General features: G+C 41.3%; 1 protein-coding gene across 2 annotated transcripts in view; it reads right to left on the minus strand.

Annotated features, from left to right (window-relative positions):
* Positions 1-11,974: 11,974 nt before the first annotated feature.
* The window catches only part of ZNF608 (zinc finger protein 608), an 89,615-nt gene continuing 74,536 nt past the window's right edge, over positions 11,975-27,053 (minus strand). The window contains exons 4-10 of one of the 2 annotated variants that reach the window (XM_074931607.1): positions 21,318-21,405; positions 18,391-20,842; positions 16,253-16,670; positions 15,519-15,691; positions 14,458-14,611; positions 13,116-13,197; positions 11,975-12,088 (exon numbers count right to left, since the gene is read on the minus strand). In XM_074931607.1, coding sequence (XP_074787708.1) covers positions 12,082-12,088; positions 13,116-13,197; positions 14,458-14,611; positions 15,519-15,691; positions 16,253-16,670; positions 18,391-20,842; positions 21,318-21,405 — 3,374 coding nt within the window. In that variant the 3' untranslated portion in view covers positions 11,975-12,081. Of the gene's footprint in view, positions 12,089-12,848; positions 13,198-14,457; positions 14,612-15,518; positions 15,692-16,252; positions 16,671-18,390; positions 20,843-21,317; positions 21,406-27,053 lie in introns of those variants that run through there. The other variant, XM_074931608.1, reaches the window with a different exon arrangement.

Raw genomic sequence — 27,053 nt, forward strand, 5'->3', positions numbered from 1 at the left:
ATTGCAGTATGAGGCACTGTAAGCACTTTTTTTTGGCTCCTGATTAGGCAGAGAGGTCTTCTTGTCTAATTCAAAGGCACATTTGCTCACATTTTCAAAACAGATGATTAGTTGTCCCAGGTTTAGCTACAACAGTTGGACTTGCATAGCTAAATCCTTGTGCAGGTCTTTGAAATTATTCTCTCTTGATAACTAATTGCAGCAGCTGACCTTCCCAGTTTCACATCCATCCAGAATTTCTGAATGGCAGTGCAATGCACCACCTACTATGCCAGTTATCCAGCGGCCATTATTTGCAAAACTGCCCCCCCCCCCCCCCCCCCCAATTGGTTTTGTCCTCTGTACTTAGTACACTGCTTTAAAATCCCAAGTGGGTAAATGGTTAATGTTGTGATCCTGGGTCTGATCCAGCTCATCTGACCTCAGCGGTAGCTCAGAGCTCTAGGATCTTGCTACCCCCAGCTGCTCTCCCTTACATTTTTAAAAAAATATGTCATGCCCATGTGAGAAGTAGGCAGTGCAGCTGCGACTCCAGTCTCCCTTGTTGGGGTTCATGCAACCTAGGGCAGACATGGGGCAGCTCTGCGCTATGCCACAGTGCCTGTCCCCAGCACAACGGGCATGTTAAGCCATGGGGTAATCAGGGCACATGTGGCATCAGCATCCTAGAGCCCTGCAGTTAAAACCACCACAGCTCTTTCCCCTGCCTCCTGAGGTTACAGCTCAGGAGGAGCAGGAGATAGAGAGGAAACTCTCCTGTTGCTCTCCCAACCTCAGCAGAGGCAGTCTGCAGCACATTTAAAGGGCTTCTGTGGGGTGCTGTAATTATTAGCTTAATGTTTACTGGATCACTTCAAATGGATGTCTTCAGCAACACTACAAAGAGCATTTGATTAGCAGTGGAGATCAGACTGTACCAAAAACTTGGATCCAGAAAGTTCATGTTCAGCCTTTGTGGCCGTAACCCTGCTTATGTCAGGATGTATTTTTCCTCCAGCTATTTATTTAGCTGACTCACATAAAACTCTTATTAGTGCAGCTAGGGTTGGATATTTCCTTTTTCTCTGTTCCAAAAGAAGCACGGTTCTACAAGAACAAACAGCTTGCCTCTAAAAGTAAATAGGTTAGCAAAATAGCTGCTGTCAATGAGCAACAGGAGCGCTCTCCCCATCGAGAACAGCTCATTCATCTGGATGGTTAAGCAAGAAATAGGAGCCTGACTTCAGGTCTCCAAGTTTCAAAGTATTGGCCTGTGCTCCTGAACTGAGTCCTCTCATGCCCTAATTCAATTCATATCAACCTTTCTGTACAGCAGACTGGTGAATCCTAAAACTGGATGTTTGTTGTAAGCAAACAAAATCCCTGCAACTTCAGTGATGGTTATCTGAGCTCAGCACTGTGGTGCAGGTATGTTCTTTGCTTGGTATTTCCCAACACTAAGTGTGCATGTGCATGAAAGCGAAAAAGATCCTCAGCAGCCATGCCAAACTCATTTGAACATCAGATTATTCACTTTTCCAACTAATCAATAATTGTTATAATTAAAATTGATAGCTGCAAATAACATGACAAAGTGCTGCTGCCAGAATACTGATTGTGTATTTGGCTTGGAAAGATAGGCAGTTTCGTGGAACACTTATTTTCCAATTTGCTTTTAGATGTGTGCAAATTGCTTTAGCTGTATCCAGCTGATTTAGACCTTGCCTGGAGGTACACTAGATTAATTGGGAGCCACACATTCATTGCTTACAGAATGGACTCTGTAATCGGTGAAATTTGTTAGTGCCAGTTATAAAATAACTATATAGTTCTGCTTTTTAGTTGTCCTTTCATTACTATTTCAGGAAAGGGGAAAAACAATTAGAACCTTTCAGATGATAAAGATTGCTTTTAGGTCTTTATGTAGAACTGCCAGTGTGACTACAGTCAGTATTTCATGCAAGCAAACATTACTGTGATATGGTATTGATTTTTTTTCAAAACTGAAAAGCTCTTCAGCATACAGAAGAGGATTTTTTTTTTGTCCTTGTTGTGACTGAACTTTAGATAATGAAACCATTATGCTGTTACTGCCCAGAGCTTTCAAAAATAACTCTTTGTTCTTTTTTGTATCTTAACTAGCTTATTAAACAGTAGAAAAATTCATTGTTGTTTGTTGGCACCCAAAAGCATTAAAAAAAAGATGATGGCCACAGGTTTTCTTAAATCCAGGCTCCTCTTTTGCTTGTGTGTATATAATAGGGACATGCTAAGCCTACCACTAAATACATAAATATAATGGACTAGTTCCAAGTTATAGATTCCTGTGATTATTAATGAATTTAGGAGTCAAGAGCCATGACCTAGGCTTATTTCAGTTTCCCTTGTTCACAGCTTTACCCTGAAAACTAACAAATTAAAACCCAGTTACTTTTCTTTACAACAGCTGTGATGCCAGAGACTTTCTGCATCCTACTTGTGGTGCAGAGCATGGTGCAAGATACTGGATTAATTTCACAGAGAAGATCCATGCCTGGCCCTGAATACACCCCATCTTTCTGAGGGGAGAAGATGTTGTTATGCTCACTGCCACCTTTAAGGTTTCTGACTGCTCAGGATACACACACAAGGTTACACAGAGGAGACCCTTGCACAGCTCTCATTTACAGTTCCTGTGATCACACCATGTGTGTAACATTTCCCTTGCACCTAACATTTGAACACATTGATTGACCAGTTGCATTTAAACTAGGTACTGCAAAGACACTATAATTTCACAAGTATTGGTAAGCAGGCAAAGGAGAGACAGCCTGTTAGTAGCCTCTTTTAGGAAAAATTTAGGAAGTTCACACTTTATTACATATCTGAGAATCTAAACTGGCAAGAAAGCCATTGAAAAATGGTCTTTATTAGCTGCACTGGTCACGAAACTATTTGTTTTTCAAGTCTCTTTTCCTTGGTGATTAGCTAGCAATTTGCTTTTGATGGTGTCAGAAGATAAGGGTAATTCAACTGTTGATTCAAGTAGAGCATCGGACCTTGATGCTATCACTAGGGACTAATGGGTAGTAAGTAGAAATAGTGAGCCAGGGGCAAAGCACAATCTAAAAAGGGGTGTGGGGGTGTGAAAGGCAGATGGGGAAGTTGTCCGCATCCCTCACTACTACCCTGATAAACCTAAAACCAGTGTTATGTGTTTGCTTTACAGATTTCACATAGAGAGATTTTTAATTCTCATCCTGATCATTGTATACTAGTCAAATGAGCTTTAGTGTGAGTTAGAAGGGTAATCATGTTATTGATAAATGTCATCTTCATGAAATCAATTACTTGTTTTGAAATTTGTTTTCCTTTGGATCTGCTACCAGATGCTTCCAAGAATCTGAATGATCTATGAATGAATTTTGTCCTTCTAAAGAAATAGGAAAAAAACCCACCCCGTCGAAGCTGAATTCCTGGGAGCCTATTTTTCCCTTTCAAATGAAAATAATTTAAAACAAACAAACAAATAAACACAACAAAAAAACCCCACATGACAAAACCACTAAATATATGTGGCACTGAATATGAAAGTCTAATACCAATTTTTAACTATGAACATATGAAACACTGCATCCTGAAGATTCAGGTGAGACCTCATCTAAGATGCATGCTGAAGTGCTAATGTCTGAAAGTAACAGCAGCCAAACCAAAAGCATCTAGTAAAGACAAAAGTATCATGTCCTATGATAGAAATATCCTTCTTACAGAGAAAAATACTCAAGATGGCTTCTTGAACATGTATCAGACAATTAATGAGGAGATATGGGTCCTTTGTGCAGGTGGCTCGTAATCTAATACTGCCACTTAATGGGTCCCAAAAGAATGTAAGAATCGATCTACTTAATGACAACAAACAATGAAAGAGAACAAGAACAAAGGTTTCAACCTTCTGCCATGAGAGGAAATGTAAATGGAAACACACACTCCTGGTTTGTCACATGTGGTGTCCTGGCTGGTAATTTTCTACTCTGCAATAAAGTCCCTTTCTCTGTAAAAGAGGACTCCTTTTTAGTCCTGTCTTCACATGGCAGACAGAAGAGACTGGTTGTTGGTGTGTAGCAGTTGGAAGCAAGTGAAATCATGTTCCCTTGGGGTAGGGGAGTTGCATGTGAGTAATGGGACAGGTGTGGTGACTTCTAAAGGACATATTTGAACTTTAAGGCTGCCTCATGCTCTAGCCTATCTGTTGCTCAGATGTAATAACTATCACCACTTTTTGGATCGTAAACACCGTCTCCTGACACTGCAGACCTTTCCCACTGAAGAAAGCAAAGGATACAGATATGGTAGCCCATAAGCCAGCAGAATGTGAACCTGTAGCAAGCTACCCAAGTGCTAACCTGACAATTAGATCTGCTCTGAGGGCATTTGCTCCATGTTAGTTGCGTAAAGGAAATCCATGTGTCCAGTGCCAGAGTTTACTTTACTAGGAGCTACTGTAGTCCCCAGTATGAGTGTATGGAGACTACCAGTGCTTGCTCAGTGATTTATGCGATGCCACTGTTCCTTGTGCTGCTTGGGTGACCTTTTTGGAATCATGACTCCAAATCCCTGTATTTCAGTACAGAGCTCAGCACTGGAGTCTTTAGAGTTGACTCAGAAGTTTTCAGCCGGGTCACTTTTAAGCCTCCTGTCCTCCCTACCCACTAGCTCAAGCTTTAAACACTCTCTCCTTCCTGTATACATTTTGAATGATTTGCCAGGCTTATACGCTGACATATACATACTGCTCTTCTTCAATAAAACAAAATTTTAGTGTATCTACAACTTAGAAGAATTAACCCTTTTACAAGCAGGACAGTTTTTAAAAGCTGATGACCTTGTGTCATGTGCAGAGATGAAACTCCAAAGCTGAGCAGTCATTAGTACCTTAGAAAGCTATTTTATTGCCAGTGGGCTACAAGAAAAACCCTTCTGCTTAAGACAAATTAATATCAAATCATGCATACAGAATTCATGTCTGACCCTCCAACAAAGGAGAATGAGTATGTGAGCATTTGAGAGACTTACACGTGCATGTATTTAAGGAAAAAGTAAGGAGCTATACCAAATAGCAATTACTGCTCTCCCTCAAGGGACCAAATCTTCATCTGAGTTGCAGAAGCAGAACCCACCTAAGCCTCATGAGAGATGCTCCAGCATAAAAATGTGGATGCTCTCTTGATATTTTTACTTTTTTTTTCTACAGTAATATCTTCTGCATCTTGGTCCTTCAGGTAAGTAACTCCAAAAATGGGCAGAGACTTTTGTCAGATAAAAGGAAAAGTGGTCAGCTGGTTTCAACAAGGCCATAAGCCTTTACAGGGGCTACGGATTTGGCAAATTCTCTATTAAAGGAAGCCAGCCTCTTTTCAATTGGGAAGATCATGAATTAGCACAGCAGATACTTGTGGCAAAGCTTTGTATTAAACTGTTATGTTCCAATTTACAGCACGGGGAAAGACACTGTGTCACTGACATTTTAATGACCTTTTCTGTCTGGAGCTCTGCTTAAAAATCAGTGGCTTGATGAGGCTCATCACTGCAAACACTTAAACTGACTGAGAGACAGAGCTGGGGAAAGGTGTGGGCAAAAGGAGATTATAAAAGCCTTGCTCTGGCATGTGTAAGCAATGGAAAAGCAGAAACTTCAACTGTCCTTCTAACCCTTGATCTGGTTCCTCCCACTCTGGTGAACACAGAGCCCAAAAACGAGGCAGAGCCACATTTCTGAAGCAGCCAGCAGAGCTGAACCCTGTTGAAAAGAGAGCTTATCAAGGAGAAACCTGTTCTGTGTAAGGAAGGTACCTAGTTTGAGTACATGTATTCAGGGACAGCTCCTTTTAATGCTAATTGCAAATCTTCTCCTTTAAGGCACCTACACTGGATGGGGAGAGGAAAAAATACCCTTGTCCCCTCATGTTATTTCGAGTGTCACTTGGACTTTCAAACACAAGTTTATGCTATTGTGGAAAAAGGGGGGAAAAATAAGGAAAAAGAAAAAAAGGACTGTTCTTTCATGGCAGCCTGTTAACTGGGCAGGAGGTTCTTCAATCAGAAAATTTTGGGGTTTTATTCCACATCTCATTTCCACTATTCTGTAAGCATTTGATTTGGAACTAAGACAGGATTACTCTTTCACCTTTCATTTGTCTAATTAAGAAAATATTAGTAACGGTCTTACTGAAGCCCTTTCCCTGCATAGCATTCTATTTGAAACAGCCTAAACTCAAGTCCTGTAAGAGCAGAAATGGTACATCCTTGCTCACAATTGTGAGAGTACAAGCCAGGGCTGGGGGTTCCTGGAGGCTGGCAGGTCTCATCGCACCAATCCCAGCCAGAGAGCAAAACAACTGGGGTACAGCCTCAGCCCAGGGCATCAGGGGGCTGTGAGGCAGGGATGGACAGCCATGGGCTGAGCTGAAATGGGAGTCCTGGGCCCCTGACAGGGGGAGGCAGTTGGGGGCTCAATGGGAGACTAGGCAGGACCAGCAAAGTTTAGTAGCATCCTCAAGGCCCCGAAAACAATTAAGAGAACTGCAGTCATTTACTTGACCTGTCAAGATGCATGCTTTAAAATTAGTCCCCTGTATTAAGGGTTTGAACAAATTTTCAAGGAATCTTTGCTTTCTGACTTACTATTTTTCTAGCAGGCACTGCTGCACCATTCAGTTTCATGAAGAAATCCTGTAGAATTATGCTCAAAGCAGTAAGTAAGCACTGTTCTACCATCAGCAAACACAAATGATGGAAGTCATGTAATTAACATACACCATTATACCATCCAAAATTACTACAGAATGCTGCTGAAACGATTATGTGGCTACAGGAACTGAACTACAGGTACCAGCTTGGTCTTCAGGACTTCATTTGAGCATAATAAAATCCGCTTTCAAAGTCCCCAGAGCACTTCTCTATGGTATTATGGTGGAGAACAAGTTTTCTGCACGATAAATACTGTCCGGCTGCAAGTAGTAATCACTTCTGCTAAATCCTTCAATTTGCTAATTTATCAGTCCAGACAAGAATTTTCAGAGTTGCTACCGAGGTTGAAAGCACTGTTTAGCATATGCTGCACAAAAACTGTTAACAGCCAGGGTGAGGATTTTAATAGCACCTACCTTTCCACCACTGCAACATATGTAACTTAACTGATGGCTCCTCTCCTGAATGAAAATCTCTTGCATTTCTTGGTAAAAGTAACAGTCAGATTCCCTAAAAAAATAATCTTACAGAGAAAGCTGAAGCTATGAGAACTTAGGGAATAGAAAGAGAAAAAAACTACAAGAACTGTAGTTCACAGTAATGCTATAGAATGTTTAGTACAGAAAGCTAGGTAAAGGGCTAAAACTGAAACAAATAAGGAAAACAGAGTGCTCTCAAACAGAACAAAGCTGGTTCATTACATAATGACTGTGTGTCTCCAGTTCCCTCTGATACAAGGAGATAACAGCTTCAGATTTCCTATGTGAGCTTGGTATCATTACCAATTTTTGAGGCATTAGATGGTTTCAAAATATCTTTTAAAACTCTAATGGTTTTTGTCAGTTATCTTAAGCATGTTGTTAATGATGGTCTGCTCCAGCTACTCATGGCATGTTGTGCTACCATCTATGAAACACTATAGCTATTATTCAGAGGGAACTATAAATATTAACTATGCTGTATGAATTTGAAGTGAGACATGTTCTCTGTCCCAAACACTTTAGGCTGAAGAGAGACAGAATACATTATCACAGCATAAGATACAGAAAAAAACACAGGTCAAAGGAAGGAGTGTGATAAAAGGAAAGACAGAACTAACCAAGGGCTGACATCATGAAGGTTTTTAGCTGTGCAAATAGAGTGAGTTTTGATGATACCAAACGGATGTAAGACCATTTAGTAAGTGGGCAAGTGGGGTAGAGAAAGAAGAAAGGAGGAGCGAGTGTGGCAAGCAAACATTAAAGTGATATTCTGAGGCAGAAAGATGAGGACAGTACATTTGTCAGTTATGATAAAAACAGTGACAAGACTGTGATGCCAGAAGGAAATATGAACTTGATTCCCTGCTTGACTCTTTCACTGGTTCCCTGAGAAGAGACAGGTGTAGAACTGCTGAAGGGTATTGTGCTGTTCTCTGCTTATGTCAGTTTTGGTGCCATCAACAATCCCTGGTGTGTTTCAGGATGGATTCATGGGTTCTCTAAATTCACGTCCTTTGGGGGCACTTGTCATGCCAGCACTTGTCAGAGTGGCAAGCAGGGCTAAGGACCCAATGGTTAAGCCCAACCAATGAACCTTCCAGAAGCAAGGGAGGACTTGGCGCTGCACAGAATTAGCTCTGGGAGTTCTCAAGTGTTCCCTAAGGCCTCCAGGGAATCTAAAATTACAAAACTGATTAAATGATACTCCTAGCCTCCATTTTCATCAGCTCTAGTCTAGCCCTGGTAGCCAGCCAGCTCAGTCAGTTAGACCTCTGTCCTGTTTCAGCCTCTAGAGCTACATGATATATCAGCAATAGCGTGGCCAGCAGGGACAGGGAAGGGATCTGACCCCTGTACTCAGCACTGGTGAGGCCGCACCTCGATTCCTGTGTTCAGTTTTGGGCCCCTCACTACAAAAAGGACATTGAATGACTCGAGCGTGTCCAGAGAAGGGCAACGAAGCTGGTGCAGGGTCTGGAGCACAGGTGGTACGAGGAGCGGCTGAGGGAACTGGGGGTGTTTAGTCTGGAGAAGAGGAGGCTGAGGGGAGACCTCATCGCCCTCTACAGCTCCCTGAAAGGAGGTTGCAGAGAGCTGGGGATGAGTCTCTTGAACCAAGGAACAAGCAATAGGACAACAGAGAATGGCCTCAAGTTGCACCAGGGAAGGTTTAGACTGGATATTAGGCAGCATTTCTTTCCAGAAGGGGTTGTTGTGTGTTGGAATGGGCTGCCCAGGGCAGTGGTGGAGTCCCCATCCCTGGAGGTGTTTAAGAGTAGAGTGAACTTAGCACTGAGGGATATGGTGTGGTTGAGAACGGTCAGTGTTAGGATAATGGTTGGACTGGATGATCTTCAAGGTCGTTTCCAACCTAGATGATTCTGTGATTCTGTGATTGCTCAAAAAACCCCAACCCCTTCTCTGTTCACATCCATTTTTTTCCCAGTGCAAGCACCACAAGCAGTAGCTCCCTCGATGGGTTTTTTGGGTTTGTGTGATAGGTTACCACTGACAGACTTTTCATTTCTCTAGTTGCATTCCATGGACAGGCCAGAAACACAAAGAAACAAGTGCAATGCATAAGCTCTGCTTCATCTTTGCAAGACATCCAGCAACACCTGGATGAAAGACAGGAGCAGGGTCACCAATTGCTGCTTCTAGAAGAGCAGAGTGGTAGACGTGTCAGCTGGAGGTAACAAAAAGTACAAGTGCAAATATATCTGTATCATACTGGTTCAGCTGCCCTTTTCCCGTGACCAGCCTCTGCAGCTCTTAGTTCCAAGGTTTGTAAATTGGCTTCCTTGTATTACTGGTTCAGTTTACTCATCCTTTGGATGCTTACACAGTGGTGAAATGACCATAGCAGCTGCATGTCAATGCTTGGACACATGAGTGGATACCTTCTGGCTTTGGGGAATGCTGAACCAGAGAGTCATGCTCACTGTTGCTCAAACCTTTAAGGAGGTGAGCATGGCAAGTGTTAAACCGAAAGGAATGCTATAGAGGGAAGACAATAACCTTAAGAGTAGGAAGACAATAAATAGAGATAGATGTTAGTCCCTCTTACAGACTTCAAGGATATATGAAAGCTGTAACATTAGTTATAATTTTAACAGTTGTTTACCCTGTATCAATCAGAGTAATTAATTCCAGCTAACTTATGATGTTCAATCTTAAAGCACACTAAATCAAATCACCAACAGTGTGAATTTATAAGATCTGTTTTGCTGCAGAATTATTAACAGTCTAGGCTGAAAAAAAATCAATAGGACATTTCAATACAAAAACCATCTGAGCCTTTACTATAGAAGTAATAAGGCATTTATTATTTCAAGAGCCCTGCATTCACAATATCCCCTTTCAAAAGAAAACACCCCTTCCTTCCCATTTTTTATGAGGCTAATTTGTAGTATGTCACCACTGTGAGACTTCTGAATGTGTTCAGAACAAGACAATAAGAGTAAGCCACAGATGAATGACGTGTAGTTAAAATCAATAAACCTTATAACTAGTCACTAAGGGAACTGATTTTATGCCTATAAAAATAAAACAATTATAGCAATATTAATGGCAGATTCATCATAGTAATATAAAATGTCCAAGTGTGCTTGTCTGTTGGGAATCTTTAATTAATCCTTCTGTATTAAGTATTCACAAGGTAGAAGAAATGGAACTGACGTCAAGAACAAGCTTTAACTTGTAGTAATTCACCCTGTGAAAAAAAAAAAAAACAAACACAAAACCAAAAAAATGGTAAAACTTTAAAAACCAGTTTTGACAATCAATATAACTGGGATATGCAGGAAAAGACAAAAGTTAAAGCCTCAAAAACATGACCAGTAAATATGATTTTCTTTCATGTTATGTCACGATTAATGATTTCATATTACTGTGTACTGTGTTAACCGCACTGTAACAAAATAGGTGGTATAGCCACATAAAATTATTTATTTTGTGGTAATGCAGGTTAAGCACAGCAAGGGACTTCTTTTTAAATCAACAGGTCCTCTGTTTTTAGGCCTCTATTGGGGGGAGGGGGGGCAGTACAGATATAATAGAAAAAATTTGCCTATAATTAATTCATAGCGCACAGAGCTGCTCTACAACAGGTATTAGAGATTTAAGTTACACTAATACCATCCAAGGTGTTACTATGGGCCTTTTTCAAGCCTATCAGGGTCAACTGAAAGAGGTCCACTGCCATCTGTCTTGGGCCCTGCATCACCTGCTGGGAGAGGACAATATCACAGTCCCCGCAGGGAGGCATGGGATGGCTGCAGGTTCACACCAGTAACTGAGTCCCAGGGAGAACCTCTGGGGACACAGACTAGTAGCTGTGTGGTAGCTGCGGCCTCTGCTATCTACACCTATGACACATCTTTCAAAGTGGCCCATAGACACCAAGAAAGCACAAACCCAACTTCTTAATTCTGATTGCCAAATTATTTAAGGCAGGTATAAAAATGAAAGCATTCGATATACATTTTACATAAAATAAACTAGATTACAGCATAAAACAAGTAACCAGGCAATGGCATTAAAGTCTCTCTTCTAAAATTGGGTAATTGTAAACATTAAAAAAAAGACTGCAGGACTATTCAAGTAATAGAACAATCACAGATGTCTTCTGTAATGCAGGCTATTAGGTTATCTGCCATTCAAGATTATCAAAAAAGACATTTCATTATTCACAGATGCTCATTATCTCCATTTAAAATCTTTACATTATATACAACACAGTTTTTGTGGTACTAGAATCCCCATGCCTTCCAAAGGTATATTTTTCACAATACACAATTACAATGAAACAGTGAATACAGTAACATTTTACACTGATGCATCTTAATAGGAGCCACCAAATAGACATCTACATTGTACCAAAGTGTCATCACAGTTAGCCTCTCTGAGAGCTTGTGGGAAATATCAGAAGGGTATGCAAGGTTCAGGCACACTGATACATAACATTATTTATTTACAATTGGAAAGAAAAAAAAGGGAAAAAAAAAAAAAAAGGAAGGTAAAAAGAAACAAACAGCCTTTTGCAGTTAACGCTTTCTAAACATGACAAATACATATCTCCTTTTACTGTGTGGTTCGCAACTTAGCAGCAGACCCTGTGTGCGAGCCTTGGTACTGATACAAAAAAAGTAAAGAATATATATATATTTTTATATATATATGTATATATATATATACGCATATATATATATAAAAACAGAAGTCTAATTACAGCAACATTTGTTACTCTGTGATAAAATCTGCAATTTACAAAAATGAAATGACTGGTTTTTGCCTGCCATTAAGGCATTTCAAATTAACACCATGGAACTGATGTCTGTAATAAAGCGCTTCCTCATGTGATCCAGTCACATGACAATGTAAATCTCCAAACTCATCATTCTCTGAAAAAAGAAAGAATAATATTTTAGTATGCAGTATCCTTTCCTCCTAGGTTTTTTTCTGCACCTTGGATACACCATGAAATGTAATCTCCACAGTACTCTCAATCCCAAGAAGGAAAGACAGCAAGCCATGTCCTCGTCCCACCCCTTCCAGGAACACCACTGCCAGGAACAACATACTAACAAGTAACCTGTGTAGGATTTATCTTCTCGGTTCTGACACCATAGCATCCATCAGCTCCTTCAGGGCTACAAACCTTTCTCACTCAAATAATTCCAGGTAAGAGCCTTACACAGTCACTTGTTTTCAGAGTCAGCTTTCAGAAAGACACCCATAACCATGGAATGTTACAGTACTATTTAATACATTAAACTCGAAGGTTTAACACAGCAGTGATGAAAGAAATCCTAATGTTATGGATGCTTTGCTTTTTTCACTTGAGATGGGATCATTATAATACAGAAGAGTCTGTTTCCTTTTGAAGAGTAAGGATCATGGTTGAAGAGTAAATTCTACTCAAAACCTAGTAAATAACAGAGGCAAATGCATGGAATGGGTATGTAACTTAAATACAATGTCACCTTAATGGACTCTCCAGCAAACTGCTCTGAAAGAAAAATCAGCAAACCAGGCAGACTTGCAGAATAGACAAAATCTTAAGATTTTCTGGTAGTAGTACATGCATCTAACTGAAGATGAACTTTAAACCCCTTTTATAAAAAAAATGGATCTTAAATTATCTTTCATAATCACTTATCTTAATACCAATCCTTAAAACACAGTCTACAGAAAACCTCAGAAGACAGACTACTTGTTCCTTCTTAATCTATGTTACAGGACACAACTAAGGACAAAATGTCATCTTAAAGAGACTAAAACTACAATTAACCTAAAGTCCCAAGTTTTTCTTCATCCTTAATAACTGTGTCATACTAAGATCTGCAGACCATCAGGCTATAAAAATCTATGATTTCCTTTCTCCTCTCTATGTTAAGATACATAATTTAAGATTTACTGTCTACTTACCTTCTTTGTGCAGGAAACATACCAGACGCAGATGCCTGTGCAGCCACCTGTTGAGTGGCAACAAGGGCAGCAGAGGTCAATCCTGAAGGAAAGAAGAAACAAAGGAATGTTGATGTACTTCTGGTTTTAATGGATTTTTGTGCTCTGGGAAATGTTAGGAAGCATCTCTAAGGCAAACAGACAAAAAACCCCACCATCAGAACGTGGTGGGGTTTTAACACTATGTAAATGGCCAATATTTCAGGCAACAGTGTTAAGACAGTCTGCCCAGTATGATCAATACGATTTCATATAGTAAACTGAATTGTCCTTGATAGGTATTTTACAAGCAAATACAGCATTCCCACTTACTGTATTCCTTTCCAAGTACTGCACTGCATGATGCTAAGTGGTTTGTATGAGTTCCTCAATAGGAAGCTCAGTAGAAATAATAGGTACGGGGAAACAACAAGAACCAAAAGCCACAGTGAATTACAGAAACAACATGCCAGCTGCTCAGAATACAATACTTTCATAATAACTTATCATTTTTACAGTTTTCCTACTGAACAAGCATAATGCATACCAAAAGGCATATGGAATCACTGAATCAAACTGAGAAATGTCAGGACTTTTACACAGGAAAAATAACTGCTGAGGCACCAAGCAAATGTAATGAATTAATTGCATTTAGCCACCAATTGTGATAGCATGTACTTTGCTGCATGGGAGGAAATCTCCTTTTGATTCAGCTAGAGTCCAGGGTCTGAGAAAAACAGTCAAAGACTGGTATAAAACCTAGGAAGAATTAATCGTATCTTACTGTGCTGCTTTTTCCTTGACTACAACTTTGTGTACTGTATTTGCCAAAACACAAAGAGGCCTCTTTCAGATGGACAAATTATAACCAGCTCAAAACCTTGTGACTGCAATGCCTTGTACATAACGTATGTACAGTATAAAAACCTTCTGTCTTTGCAACACTTATTTCATTGCTTATACAACCCTAATTATAAAAAAGGAGGTTGTTTGATATAAGTTTTTTACTGCCTTTCAGCCAGTTAACATCAGTTTTCAGTAAGAACCAAAACATTCATGTGAATGACAGCCTAACTGGTACATCTTTGATAATGCTCTAACACCCAGTTTTGGAAACAAAATTTGGGATTTCTCAGGTGTGAAGCTATTCATTTGCTATGTTAGTCCATGTTGTAAATTTTCAAGCCGTCTTCCTAAATGTAAAGCATTTCTGATTTAACAAGGGGATCTCTATTCAAAATGCTTCACATAGGCATGATTTCCAATGTCAAGGTAACAACTTCATGAGGCAAGCTAACTCCACCACTGGAAATTTTCTGCTCACCTTGAAATGGGTCATACTGTCCAGGTATAAGGGGGTAACCCATTCCAACATGTGTGTGATGGTGGGTATGGAGATGCCGCTGGCTAAAAGGAGAATGACGGTCTCGTTCCCTTTCTGCTTCCCGTTCACGCTCAGCTGCTGATTTTTCCACAGGCTAATAATAGAAAGTAAAAGAAAACTGATGTGCGAATTTCAAAAGGGATGGAATCACAACAAAACCACACCTGCCAATACCTGGCAACAATCTTTTGAATTCAAACAATGAAGCTGTTTTTTTCTAAGGAAGTAGTATCTCTACTGGATTATTTGCACTTGATTCTAATCTAAATCTGGTGTATCAGGCTAAGGGAAGATTTTCCAAGGCACAGAGATTTGGAGGCAACACACTTCAGCTTGAAGCCACATGATGACTTCTAGTTCTGGGCTACCTTAAGCTTGGCTGACTTGCCAATGTCAGAACAACCTAGTTGAGATGCTGAAAGCTGATGTAAATGAATCCTCAGTCCTCTTTAATGCACTCTGGGGATCAAGTCTGTCTGAATAGCAAGAAAGCCCTTTTAAAAATAGAATCAGAGTCAGTGACTTCCTCACAATTAAAACTAGCACCAACTTACAGAAAAGTAAAATAATGGTATTTGCACCAATAAGGAAATCTTCAGAAATGGAGGCCGGTAATCTTCTATTTGGAAGATGTGGCTTCTCAGCAAATTAGGGAGGGTATACTACCAAATCCCACAGCCCAACTTGTCATTTAATTATCTGTTTCCAAACAGGAGTTTCCTGGTTCACTGCAATAAACTGTGCACTAGGAGGTATTTCTGAATTTATTTTTCTATACGAGTCCATTCATTTAAGATAGGAAAACTGTGAGCACAGACCTGTGTTACACCTGTCACTTCCAGATTATGCCACAGAAGCATCCTGACTATAAACTGCTTTTAAGGAGTACTATAAAGAACCATGCATTCAGAGCTTGATGCCAGATTGTGTGCTTCTTAAAATTATGTTCTCTATCCCTCCCCATATGTAACACTCTTCAGTAACAACAGATGAAGCCTTACAACAGGGGACTTGCTGCGATACTGGTTGGCATGCTGCTGCAGCAAATCCAGTGCTTTGGACTCAGTGGTTGATTTTGCATTGATGCTTGGGCTGGTATTGACTTTCTCCGCCTCTTCTCTCCCTGACATCTTCCCATAAACTGGATAATGAAATCCTGGAGAGAGATAGGCCCCTGCAGGTAAACAATAAATACCACATCAAGTTACTGTTTTTACATTTTGGTTATATCAAGCTGAGAGGAGGGGATGCCAGGACAGGGAATAACATCAAAAACGGATCACATGACTATGAAACTGCATCTTTGCTCTTCAATTCCTTTATCTAATTTACCCTGATGAATGGAGGTTATAAAGAGGGTTTAGCTGATAGACATTTCAGACATTTATGGGTCCTCTTTAAGTGAAAGGAATAGTAACTATAATGGTTCTGACAGTAAGTGCTTAGAATATTTTTATAGGCAATAAACTATCTGTCAGTCTAACAGCAATACCAGACTGTCAAGGGTTGAGAAAACTGTAGCTGGGAACTGTTGACAGTTCATAAAAGGAACATCTTGTATTAAATCAGATTCATCTACAGAACTTTCCCTAGTGGAAGCACAAGCAAAACAAATGTCACCCATGAAGCTTCTAATTTACACTATCTACTAATGGAAATATTAAAATACAGGCTCTACTACACTTCGAGGGTATAAATCTTAACTAGTGTGCAAGGCAGATTTCAGGATACATACCAGGATAGCTGTGCATTAGGACAGGAGAGACTGCACGATAGGCTGGATGGTTGGGATCATACATCTGTGGATAAGGATAAGCATGCAAGTACTGGATATATGACTGATGCTGACTCATTGGTGAGGAAACGGCTACTCTAGCACCCCGGGAGTCCTTCCAATTTACAGGAGTCTTTCGATCATCATTTTTTATCTTGCTCTCATCCACTGATTGAGAATCAGAACGCTTGATCTCTTTAGGCTCCTCTTTAATGCTTGCTAATGAGACAGGAAGGTTAGGTAGGGAACTTTCCTTGTTAGGAGTTTTTCTAGGGCTGTCTTCTTTTAACTTTTTCTCACGATCAAGTTCTTCTGATTTTTGCTGATCAATATATTTGGGCTGATAGACATAATGATGCCATGTTCGTGAATCTGGATCCTAATGTGGAGGAGAAAAAAAATTTTGTTCTGAACTTAGATGTTGAATTAAGATTGTTATTGATACTTCCCACACTTCAGTTAATGTATTTTTAATAGCTGTTTTAATAACATATCCCTGTTACATAAAGGAGAGGTTTTCTTGCTACAGAGTGCCTTGAGCTCAAAGTCAAACCAATATTCCCACGAAGGACCAGGAGTCTATTATCAGAATTTATATTCATCTTATATCCTTCTTCATACCTTTAACTAGTTTAATAATGAAATACATATGCATTGTATCAAAGTTCTGAGACCACACTATTCATAAAACATTTTAATTAAAGTCCAGAGATATTTTCCCACTAGAGAACAAAAAATACCTGTGAACCACAAAATTAAAGCTGCCTAATGATATGACAGAGCACTTAGATTACCTGGAACAATGAACCTAAAAAGCTGATCTATCTGAAAAGATACTAATGCTGCCTCTGATATACAAACTCTCAGGAATCTGCAGAAGTCAGACATTAAGACAGACTTCTTCAGCTGACAGTCTTATTTCAGGTTTGTAAAATTACACATGGATAAGTATTTACAGGATCAGGACCACACGGTTTAAAGGACATGTACAGGATATCATAAATACAGTTTTGCATAATATATTACATCGACAGTTTATACACATGCTATAGAATTAGGTAGGTGAGTTCTTTGCAAGACTACACCAAATCAGTACTGAGCCACAAAAGGAAGACTTTTGTCTAATACAGGATACACAAGAGCTAACTGTAAACATTGTCTCCAGTTCATACACATTTATGGCACATGCAACAGGAACATAAGCACACAACTAGATGCTTGGACAGTCTGGTTCAAATACTTGAATCAGCAGAAATCTCCTACTTGGAGCTGTACCATCCCACTTCCTTTAGAGTTCCCTGACTTCCACTCAACCTAACCCCACCATATCTTGAAACACAGCCTGTAAGGGTGAAGTCTAGGACCAGAACATGAAAGCACCAAGCATTGGGGCTTTGGTTCAGAGCACAGAGACATCTGCATTGCCTCGAATGAAGGCAATGTGACATCCAGGAAGGTCAGCACAAAGCCACTGGATGAAATTCTAATTCTACTGAAGTCAATGGCAAAACTATCACTGACTTCAGTGGAGAGAGGATTTAATCCATTGTGTAGGTCTGTAGGGGCTTGAGGTTGGTTGAGGAGAGAAGGGGAACTTAACTGTTTCAAAAAGGTCACCCTGGGTTAAGATAAAGAGCTGAGCTTCAAGCTAGCTCTTCAAAGAACCAGCCCACCCATCTTTAGTAAATGGCAACTGTCATTTAACAAAAAAAGGAAACACTTCAAACCATGTTTCAAATCTACTTTAAGTTCTCTCACAGTGAAAAAGCTGCTTATTTTGCTTGAAATGTCTAATTTCTGAACTAAGCAAACTGCTTAGAATTTACATCTATAGGAGAAATCTATTTTATTCATGCGTGAATAAAATTCATGCCTGGGTTCTGTCACCACCTTACTAGGTTTTTATTTTTTTTTCTTTTCAAACTGCTCAACTGAAAGGTCTGTTGGTCTATTCACAGACTACAGTACTATCCATCATGAAAAAACGATGGCAGAGCTTGTTTGGCTACAAAGATAAAATCAAAGCAGAATCAGGGACAAAATCTCACATGACTTAGGGATAAAGCAAGACACTCTTGTTCCACTTCCTATGATCTCACCTGTTTAAATCTTGTAGTTGGATCTACTCCTGTTTGCTTCATGGAGTCCATAACAGATTTCATCTCAACAGCCTCCTTTATAAGCTGATGGTTTTCCATTTGCTTGGCTTTGAAACTGTCAGACTGAAGCTGCTGCTGGTGATTGGAAAGGATCTGTGATTTGCTTGTCTCCTCACCTTTGTTAGGGACTGATGACCCTATTTTAGTGTTATTTTTGCTGGACTCTGGAGTTGAAGGGGCCTTTGAAATAGTGGCAGATGGAATATTCTTCTGCTTGTTGTCATCCTTCACAATCTCCTTCAAGGGCAGGTCATTCTTCCTTTCACAGTCCCTCCCAGTTTGTGCCATTTTCTGTTCTGCTAGTCTCTGGTCCTCATAGTATTTTTCATACTGCTGCCTGTAAGCAGGGTTAGAGGACATTAAGGACTTTTGGTCCATATAGAGCCCATAGGCATATTGACCATAATAAAGTGACTGAGCAAGTGCAGGGTGTCTTTGCGTTATTACTGACTGATGTTGTGGCTGCAAATTAGAGGAAGTGCTTTCGCTTTTCTTGGCATCTGATGGTTCTGCCTTCTCTTTCTTTTCAGCCTCTTCCTCAGCCTCTTTTTTGATCTTCAGTCCCTGTGGGGTACTGCTGTTCCCAGCAGCTGGGGCACTGACCTGTCCAGAGTGCATGTAACTTGGGGAATAATAAGGATCGTAGCCATGGTAATAGGGAGAATGGGACTCTTTCACTTGAGATGATTGTGCTGTGGCTGAAGAATGCCCTTTTACAACACCGTCCTTATTAGAAATAATATCTGACGGAGAGCTGGCCTTTGACCTCATGCCCTCTGACCTGCTGTCAGAGCCACCATCATCAGCTGCATCAGAAATATCCGAGTAAGCAGGGCTGTTGGTTTTAGTGGCTGCGCTATCTGCACCGTTTTGTGTCAACACGTGCAGTGGCGCCATGGCAGATTGTCCATTCACCAAAGTGCTGCATTCCATCCTGGAAGCACTCCCTATGGAAGGGCTGGGCGCATTGTCTGTGAACGTGTAAACCTTATCAGCTTCAGCCTTAATACTTGCCATCCTGCTCTCTTGAGACTCTGACAGTCCATTAGCTAGCACTTCATTCTTGTTGAGGTGGTCCTTTAAAAAATGTCCAGATAGGTCTTTCCCAGACCCTTTTGAATCCTCCAGCTTTCCCAGCTTAGAATCCATCTTGGGGCTTCCTGTCTCTTTGCTTTCTTTGTCCTTGAGCTTTCGCTTCTCCTTTTTCTTTTTGTCTTTGAGTGATGTGAGAGCTGGGTTTACAGTGCTTGGCTCTCCCATAATTGTGGGCTTTGGTTGAATAGGTTTTAGTGGAGGGCTCTTTGGTGTAGCCTGAACAATAGTAGTTGTTAGTGAGGGCAGTCCCGGTATTGTTCCTGTAGTGGTGGTTGTAAAGGCTGTAGTAGGTATAGCTATTAATTGGGGAGGAGTTGGTGCTGGAGCTGGAGCAATAGGCCTGGCTGCTTTCAGTTTGGAAAGGTTTTTATCCACTTTGCAATTGTTCCCTTTCTTGCCTTTATCACCCAAAGTCTTCTTGTCGATTAACCCTTCAGCCTCCAATTTTGGCATTTCACTTTGCAAATTGCTGTCTCCAACCGAGCAATTATCCAGTGTGGCTGCCATGTTAGAAATTACTGGAAGGCTGTTCAATTCACTGTTCAGACCCTTTTTTTTGCCCAAATTCTTGCCGGTTTTGGAACCGATGACTGAACTGGGGCCATTGCTAGTCAGTTCCCTTTTCCCCTTGGGGGTCCCTGGGGCACTGATGGAGGAAGGAGATGTTGGTGCCTTTAGTGGATCAAAGCCTGGCAAGTTTGTGCTTGGCTCACTGCATTCAAGCGCCACATTACTCAATGCTTCCTCACAGTCTGAAATTTTGTCTTCACTGTCAGGCTCAAACTCCAGTTTGTTTTCTGGGTCTAAATGTGCATGAGCCTGATGGTATCGTAGTCCATTAATGTGCTTGTACTTTTTGTTGCAGTTGGGGTGAGGACAGTCAATCAGTACAGGAGAAGAGCAGCCTTGGTCCAAAAAAGGAGTCTCGGGTTTCCCCTGTGGGGTTGTGGGAGTGCTTCTAGAGTTAGTACGAACACGTTTTCCAGATTTATTGTCCTCTGAACTGGAGTTCAAATCTAGCTCCATTGGAGGTTTAGTTTTCCTCTTGTTTGCGGATGAGGGGCTGGCTTTGACTTCATCCATGGTGCAGTTTGGGGGTGTCCTGCGCCCACTTGAGTTAAGGCTGCCCCTCCTCCCCTTCCCATTGGCACCACCTCGATTCTTATTCTGAAGTCCTCTGGACTCTGCAAAACTCGCATCATTCCCAGGTACAGCTGCAGCTGCAGCAGACCTTGCCCGCTTTCCCCTGCCCCGTCCTCCACGCATTTCCAGGTCACTTGTTGGAGATTCACAAAACCTATACAAACAAGCAGATTTCATCAGCGGGGGCTGTGAACTGAATAAATACCAAAACACCCCCACTTCCCATAACAGAACCTTCATACATGTTAAAGGAAAGATGTCCTTCTGCCAAATGAGAATGTTACAGTCTCAAAGGGAAGGTCATTAAAAAAGGACAAAGATGTTAAGAACAAGACCACCTAGTTAGAACAATGGAGAAAAAAAATTTCCAAATTTACAGAAATGCATTTTTAAATTAATTGCCCTCTGATTGAATCCCATATATTTCCCCTTCCCTCTCAAAAACACAAAACAAAAAGAAATAAAAGCTCCCACCCCACATTTCAGTCTGGAATAGAGAATTACTCATTTCACTAGTGCATGTTTTCAATTGTAACCACTTGTTTTTTATTAATCTCTGTACAGTCTCTTGTCAGAGACTGGGGGTGAAAATACAGCAGAGAAAAAACAGACTCAGAATGATTGCCTACCTAGGAGGGGCCCAGTCATGCTTTGTGCAGTCCAGCAGTGTTCCCACATAAGTTTTGTTCCTCCATGTAACATTTACCACTAGGACACCTGTCAGTGGGTGAAAAACAAAGTAGTATCACAGTCAGAACAATAATTGGGGTAGGCTTTTTGTTTTACTCTTTTTTCATTTTTTCTCTCCTTCCCCACAAAGTGAGGGCTTTATTCTTATCTGTTTTCAAACACTGTAGTCTATACTCATTCTCTTTTCTGGTTTCAGTGACCTCAAGTTAAAATCCACAGGAAAGACAGCAAACAACAAAGAAGAGAGTATGTATGTATGCATGTGTATGTGTGTAAAAGAGAGTATATGCCTGTGTGACTGTGTGTGTAATCAAGATACAGCTGACAGAAGGAAATGGGTTTTGCCATGTCCTGCTGTAAAACAGCAACACTCACCTCTTAATTTTGCTATTATTGCACATAATTGCTTTTTCTTGGCAGCCAGCCAGCATAAACTAAGCAGCAGTTACAGTGTTTAAATCAGTAGGTGACAGAGAAGAATCTGCTTTGCTTTGAACAGTATGATAATGATGCGTCTATTTATTTGAGATTGCATATATCCAAACACACACGTTTCAAGTTTTGTTCAGCAGATATGGATGGAAACATGTATTATCTGCCTTGCTTTTTCTTCTGTGGCAACAAGGGACTAAACATGAAATTGCAACCATACAGTACAGCTGACAGGAACTGCAATACGGAGACACAGAAAGAGCGATCCTTTAAAAAACGTACTCTAATTGCTTTTCCACATATGACTTCTGTTAAATGTAAATATGTCTGGCCACCTAAAACAGACTTCTAATTTTGGTTTATTTGAATTATCCCTGTAAAATGTGTGCATGGTAAGAATAGCCTAAGTAACAATTAAATAAATGTGGAGGATGTCATTCAAATGTTTTCAGGTTGTCCTCAAACACTTCTTTACATAATTTATCATTGTGTTTATGGACTAGCCAGCATAATGATTCCTTTAATTCATTAACTTCTGTGGATAAACACAAGGTAGTATTATTGAACCAGCCATCTCTTCTCATTAGAATGTACACTGGAATAAAAATATATTTTATCTAGCAAAGAAAGGCATGATGCAAAATGCTTCCCATTTATGAGAGGCATGAAGACACTAACTTGCAGCTGCCAGCCTCGTCATTTGTTTTTCTTCTACACTTCCCTTTTTCTAGCTGTAGTGTTTCTATGACAGACATAATAACGGCACTGTGCCAGAATGTTTCCAGTGGGATTTTTGCTTTGTCTTACCACCGCGATTTCTATTTCCACTAAAACGATCCCTCTCCGCTGCACCAAGGTAAACATGTGAACCAGACGCTTATTTCCTCATGGGCATTTTAACAGTGGGGAAGTGTCTGAAGTGTTGTTAGCAAAGGTACCAAGGAAGCAGGCATTCCGTAGCAGATCTGAAAATTATTCCCCGAGTGGTTTTAAGTTGCCCTTACGACAATGCGACTAGAATTTTGTACGCTGGGGCAAACTGGTGTGAAGGATGAACTGGCTCTTTCAGCCAGGGTCAGAGCCAGGCTTTGAATACCCAGAAGGATTAGGGTTAAACCTCTACGCCGTACTTTTATGACCTACGCAAATTTGGCAGCCTAGAAAAGCACCAAACCTCTCCGAATGAGAGCCACCCCCGGGGAAAGCTGCGGGTGCGGGGCTCCGCCGGGCCCGGCACTGCTGCCAGCGCCCCGCCCGCCCCCGGCCCCGCGGGGCGCGCCGGCCCGCGCCGCCATTGGCCCGCGCCTCTGCCGGCTCCGGCTCCTGATTGGCCGCGCTCAGCTCGGCGGTGCCCACCGCCGCCAGCCCATTGGTGGCAGAGGCCGGGCGAAAGTGGGGCGGCGCGGCGCGTGCGGTGAGGCAGGCAGCGTGCTGCGGGCGGCGCCGGCGCGGGGAGCGGCGGGGAGCGGCGGGCAGGGCGGGCGGGCGGCGCGGCGCTCTGCCCACCGCTCAGCTGGGCGGGCGGCGCCGGGCCTTCTCGGGGAACGGCTTCCTCCGGCCGCGGCCTAGGGCTGCGACACCTCGCCGAGGGCACCCGCGCCCCGCAGCGCTGGAGCCGCCCTCCTGGGTCCGGGCGGCGCCTGTGAGGTGTTGGGCGGACAAAAGCGAGCGGACGGGGGAGTCCGGTCGCCGGGAAACGGCTCCTGCCGCCGCGGGCCCGCGGGCGGCCCGGCGTCTCCGCTCCTCCGGGAGGCGAGCAGGCGCTTTCATAGCGCCTCTGCCGCTGGCGCCAAAAGGGAAGGGAGCTTGTTGGCTCTGGCACAGCGGATGCCGCGCTGTCTTCCTCGAGATTACGCCGTGGCTTGAAGCCTCTACTCCTGCTCAAACGTATGGGCAAAACCCGTGAAATCGGTGGATCTACGGCGGAAGTGTTTGGCGGCGGAAATAGGGTCTCTCGCTGCAAGCAACTCCAAGCTATGTTCTCACCTGCCAGTGGCACGCCACAAAGAGACCCTAAAAGGTGTTCCTCGGGTAAACTTGATGCTTTCCTTCCACCGTAGTAGCTTGTCAGCTGTCACTCCATAATGCTCAAAGTGAAAATCATGGCTGCTTTTCCACTGATTACTGCGTCATGCAGCCCATCTCCCTGCAGCAGCATAACTACTCGCTCCTCTCCGTTTACCGTGTTTGTCCAATCTCCTTCTAAATGTACAAGCAAGGAGGGCTTTCTGACTTGCCCGTGGGAGTATTCTAAGATAATTAACTGTGCCGTTCATGTTTCCCCTGCTAGTTCACCTCTATCCTTTTCTTAAAATGTTAGGGTTTTGCGTTTGTTTTTTTAATCAAGGTGTATTCCTAAATAAGTCTCCCATCTTCCTCCATATCTGTAGTCTTGTCTGTCTCTGTGTGTGCTTTATTTATTTACTGATTTATATAACAGGATAGGGATATCCTGTTATGTATTGATAGAAAAGTGGGCAAAGTGGACCATATGGATTAGGTGTAATAAAACCCCCTGAAATCAATACTCATTTCAGTAATACTTTGAAGATACACAAATGACTTGCTGGTGTAAGAAAGTCAATACTTCAAAAGCAAACACAAGTTTCTCTCTTACAAGTCAGTTACATTTAGCATCTCATGAAGTCTGTTAGCCTTAGCAAAACCCCCGGTGTAAGTAGGAGGGAAGATTTCCTTTCCCTAATGAACAGTACATTACTCAGGCACTGGTAAGATTCCACAGAACTGGCTGTGAAGGTGGTTCATTTAATCTTCTAACATTATCACAGAAATCAGTCAAGAGAATATAAGAAACATGGGAGGTAAAACTGACCCCTAAGGAAACATGCAACTGGAGGCTTATTAGACCAAAGCACTGGAAAATGAAAATGGAGATGAGAAAGATAAGTAGTCCACATTATACTTGATGCACTACTGAAGAAAAGGGACTGTTTTTGCTGCACCCATGCTGGGTATACTGTTAGAGGCTTCTTTAATCCGAAATACTTGTCCTGGCACAGAGTTCAAGACCAAAATAAGAACCCCTGCTGGGATTTCTCTTTGGGCGGTACACAAATAGTACTACAGCATACTACGGCAGTCCAGTTCACCTCCAAGTATTGTGTCTGAGTATACTGGGCGTGCTGTCATACATGTGCTAACCCTTCTCCAAGTTTTTCCAACTCCTCTTTTGAGCATGTGTGTGCTGGGGCATAGCTCTCCACACACTCTTCCCATCTTGTGAAGTAAGTAACACAGCACATACAAGATCAAACCTCACTGGGGCTGCATCTTAAGTCCCTGTAATGAGACTTCCCATAACATCAGACTATATGCCAGACTACTCATCGTGTAACAATCATTTATTTAGCATTGCCTAAACAAGAGTGAAAATGCAAAGACAGTCTGAGGACCCACTGGTTTCATACTCTCTGAACACAGAGATGTATTTTCACCTTAAAAAATGCCCAACAGGCTAAACTACTTAAAGTAACCACTACTTGGGAGAATAGAATTTCACAAGAATGGGAGAATAATTAAGATGCTTGTAATGCAGTGTACCTGAGGGTACTGAGACTCAAGATTCCAAGTCAGGAAACCTGACCAACTGGCTAATCCTATTCTTGTGAAGTTGGATTAAGCAATAGTGAATATACTTAGATGACGTGCAGATGTTTCCTCCACCCAGTAAGGGTATCAACTCAAGAGTTTCATCTATTATCTGAATATAGTTCACAAGACTTGGATGTAATAAATGTATCCCAAAATCAGGGTATAAATTTCTGGATCATTCTATTTGCAGACTACATAACTGTTCACAGTTACAGTATGTCTGAAATTAGCAATATCCTCCACAGTCCTTATTGTCAAATATCCTAAATTAAAGCAGCCACGAATAAGAAAATGAAAATTTGTCTAAAGTTACTACCCATGCTACTTTTAAACTTTAAGGAGTAGACATAAAATGGTGTCTTAACACAAGAAGATGGGGTCATGTCACCTATAAACTTCACAGTTCACCAACAAGGTCAGTACCTTTTCTGCTGAAATTCATTATTAGCCAAGGCAGGATCATGCACAAAAGCTTTAACATACGGCCTAGTGCCTACCACTGTCAACAGGAGACCCTCCTTTAACATCAAGGGGAATGTTATTAGCCTGTTAGGAGCAAGAAAAGATTTTGTATTTTCGTGTTTTCCTTCACAGTGCATGTACCATTATGAGCTTTTTTTCTCTGCTCATCACATTCATAACCACAATGTTTATGGCAAAAAATTACCCAACAACAGATAGGAAAAATGAACACGAGGAGCACAAAACCATTTTGCATAAACAGTTCTGATAGATGTAATAATCTGTATAAAATAACTGCAACAATTTGTACTTGGACTTTTATTATGGAATGAGAGGTCACATGTCACAGAAGAGATTTGTAATAAAATAATTCTCAGAAATTACAGAAAGAAGCACTTCTTGAGTTCTGTGGATGTGATGTATCTGTTCTCTTTCTTTTCCCCTCCCTTCCTTCTTTTCAGTGACTGCATAACAAAGACCAGAACTAAAATTGGCTATTTACTATTAACTTGACATCACAAATTGGAAATTTAACTACCTAAAGTTTTTGTTCATGATCTGAAAAAAGATCCATGCTCTCTTAAAGTCAGCCTAAGAAATGCAGATGTGCTATTCTGATGTTAAAACATGACAATCACAAGGCATCTTCAGTACCAAGCCAGGGTACCATTCATGTTGGCTACCTTGACACTGCACTTCTAGCAGCCACAAGCTTGTAAGGATCTACTCAAATCTAACAGGATACACTCTTGCAGATGCTCCTACATCTAAGGAACAAATCATGAAGGATCTAGTCTAAAACAGTTACTTTTGCTTTCTTGTCTCTTGTTTTCTGCAAGGAAAGTAAGCCAAGAATATTTATGATTTGTATTCAAAACTTTGAAAATTAGATCATGTGGTTAGGAATCACATTATCACATTAATATCTTAAGTGCAGGCCCCAGTTTTTGAAATACTGGCTTTAGTAAACTCAAATTCCATTCTAAGTAGACATTACTCAATCAGACTCGAAAACCTGACAATGTTTACAGCATAGGCTGCTTTTGTGTTCAGATCACAGCAACTGCTACAAATTTTTGTTTTAGTTCAAGTAGATTATTTTCCCAGAAAACTCAAAAGACCAGTTATCTAAATGGGTGAGCCTTCATTTTTATAAAAGGAGCTGTTCC

This window comes from Athene noctua, chromosome Z, assembly GCF_965140245.1.
Source record: "Athene noctua chromosome Z, bAthNoc1.hap1.1, whole genome shotgun sequence".
Lineage (NCBI taxonomy): Eukaryota > Metazoa > Chordata > Aves > Strigiformes > Strigidae > Athene > Athene noctua.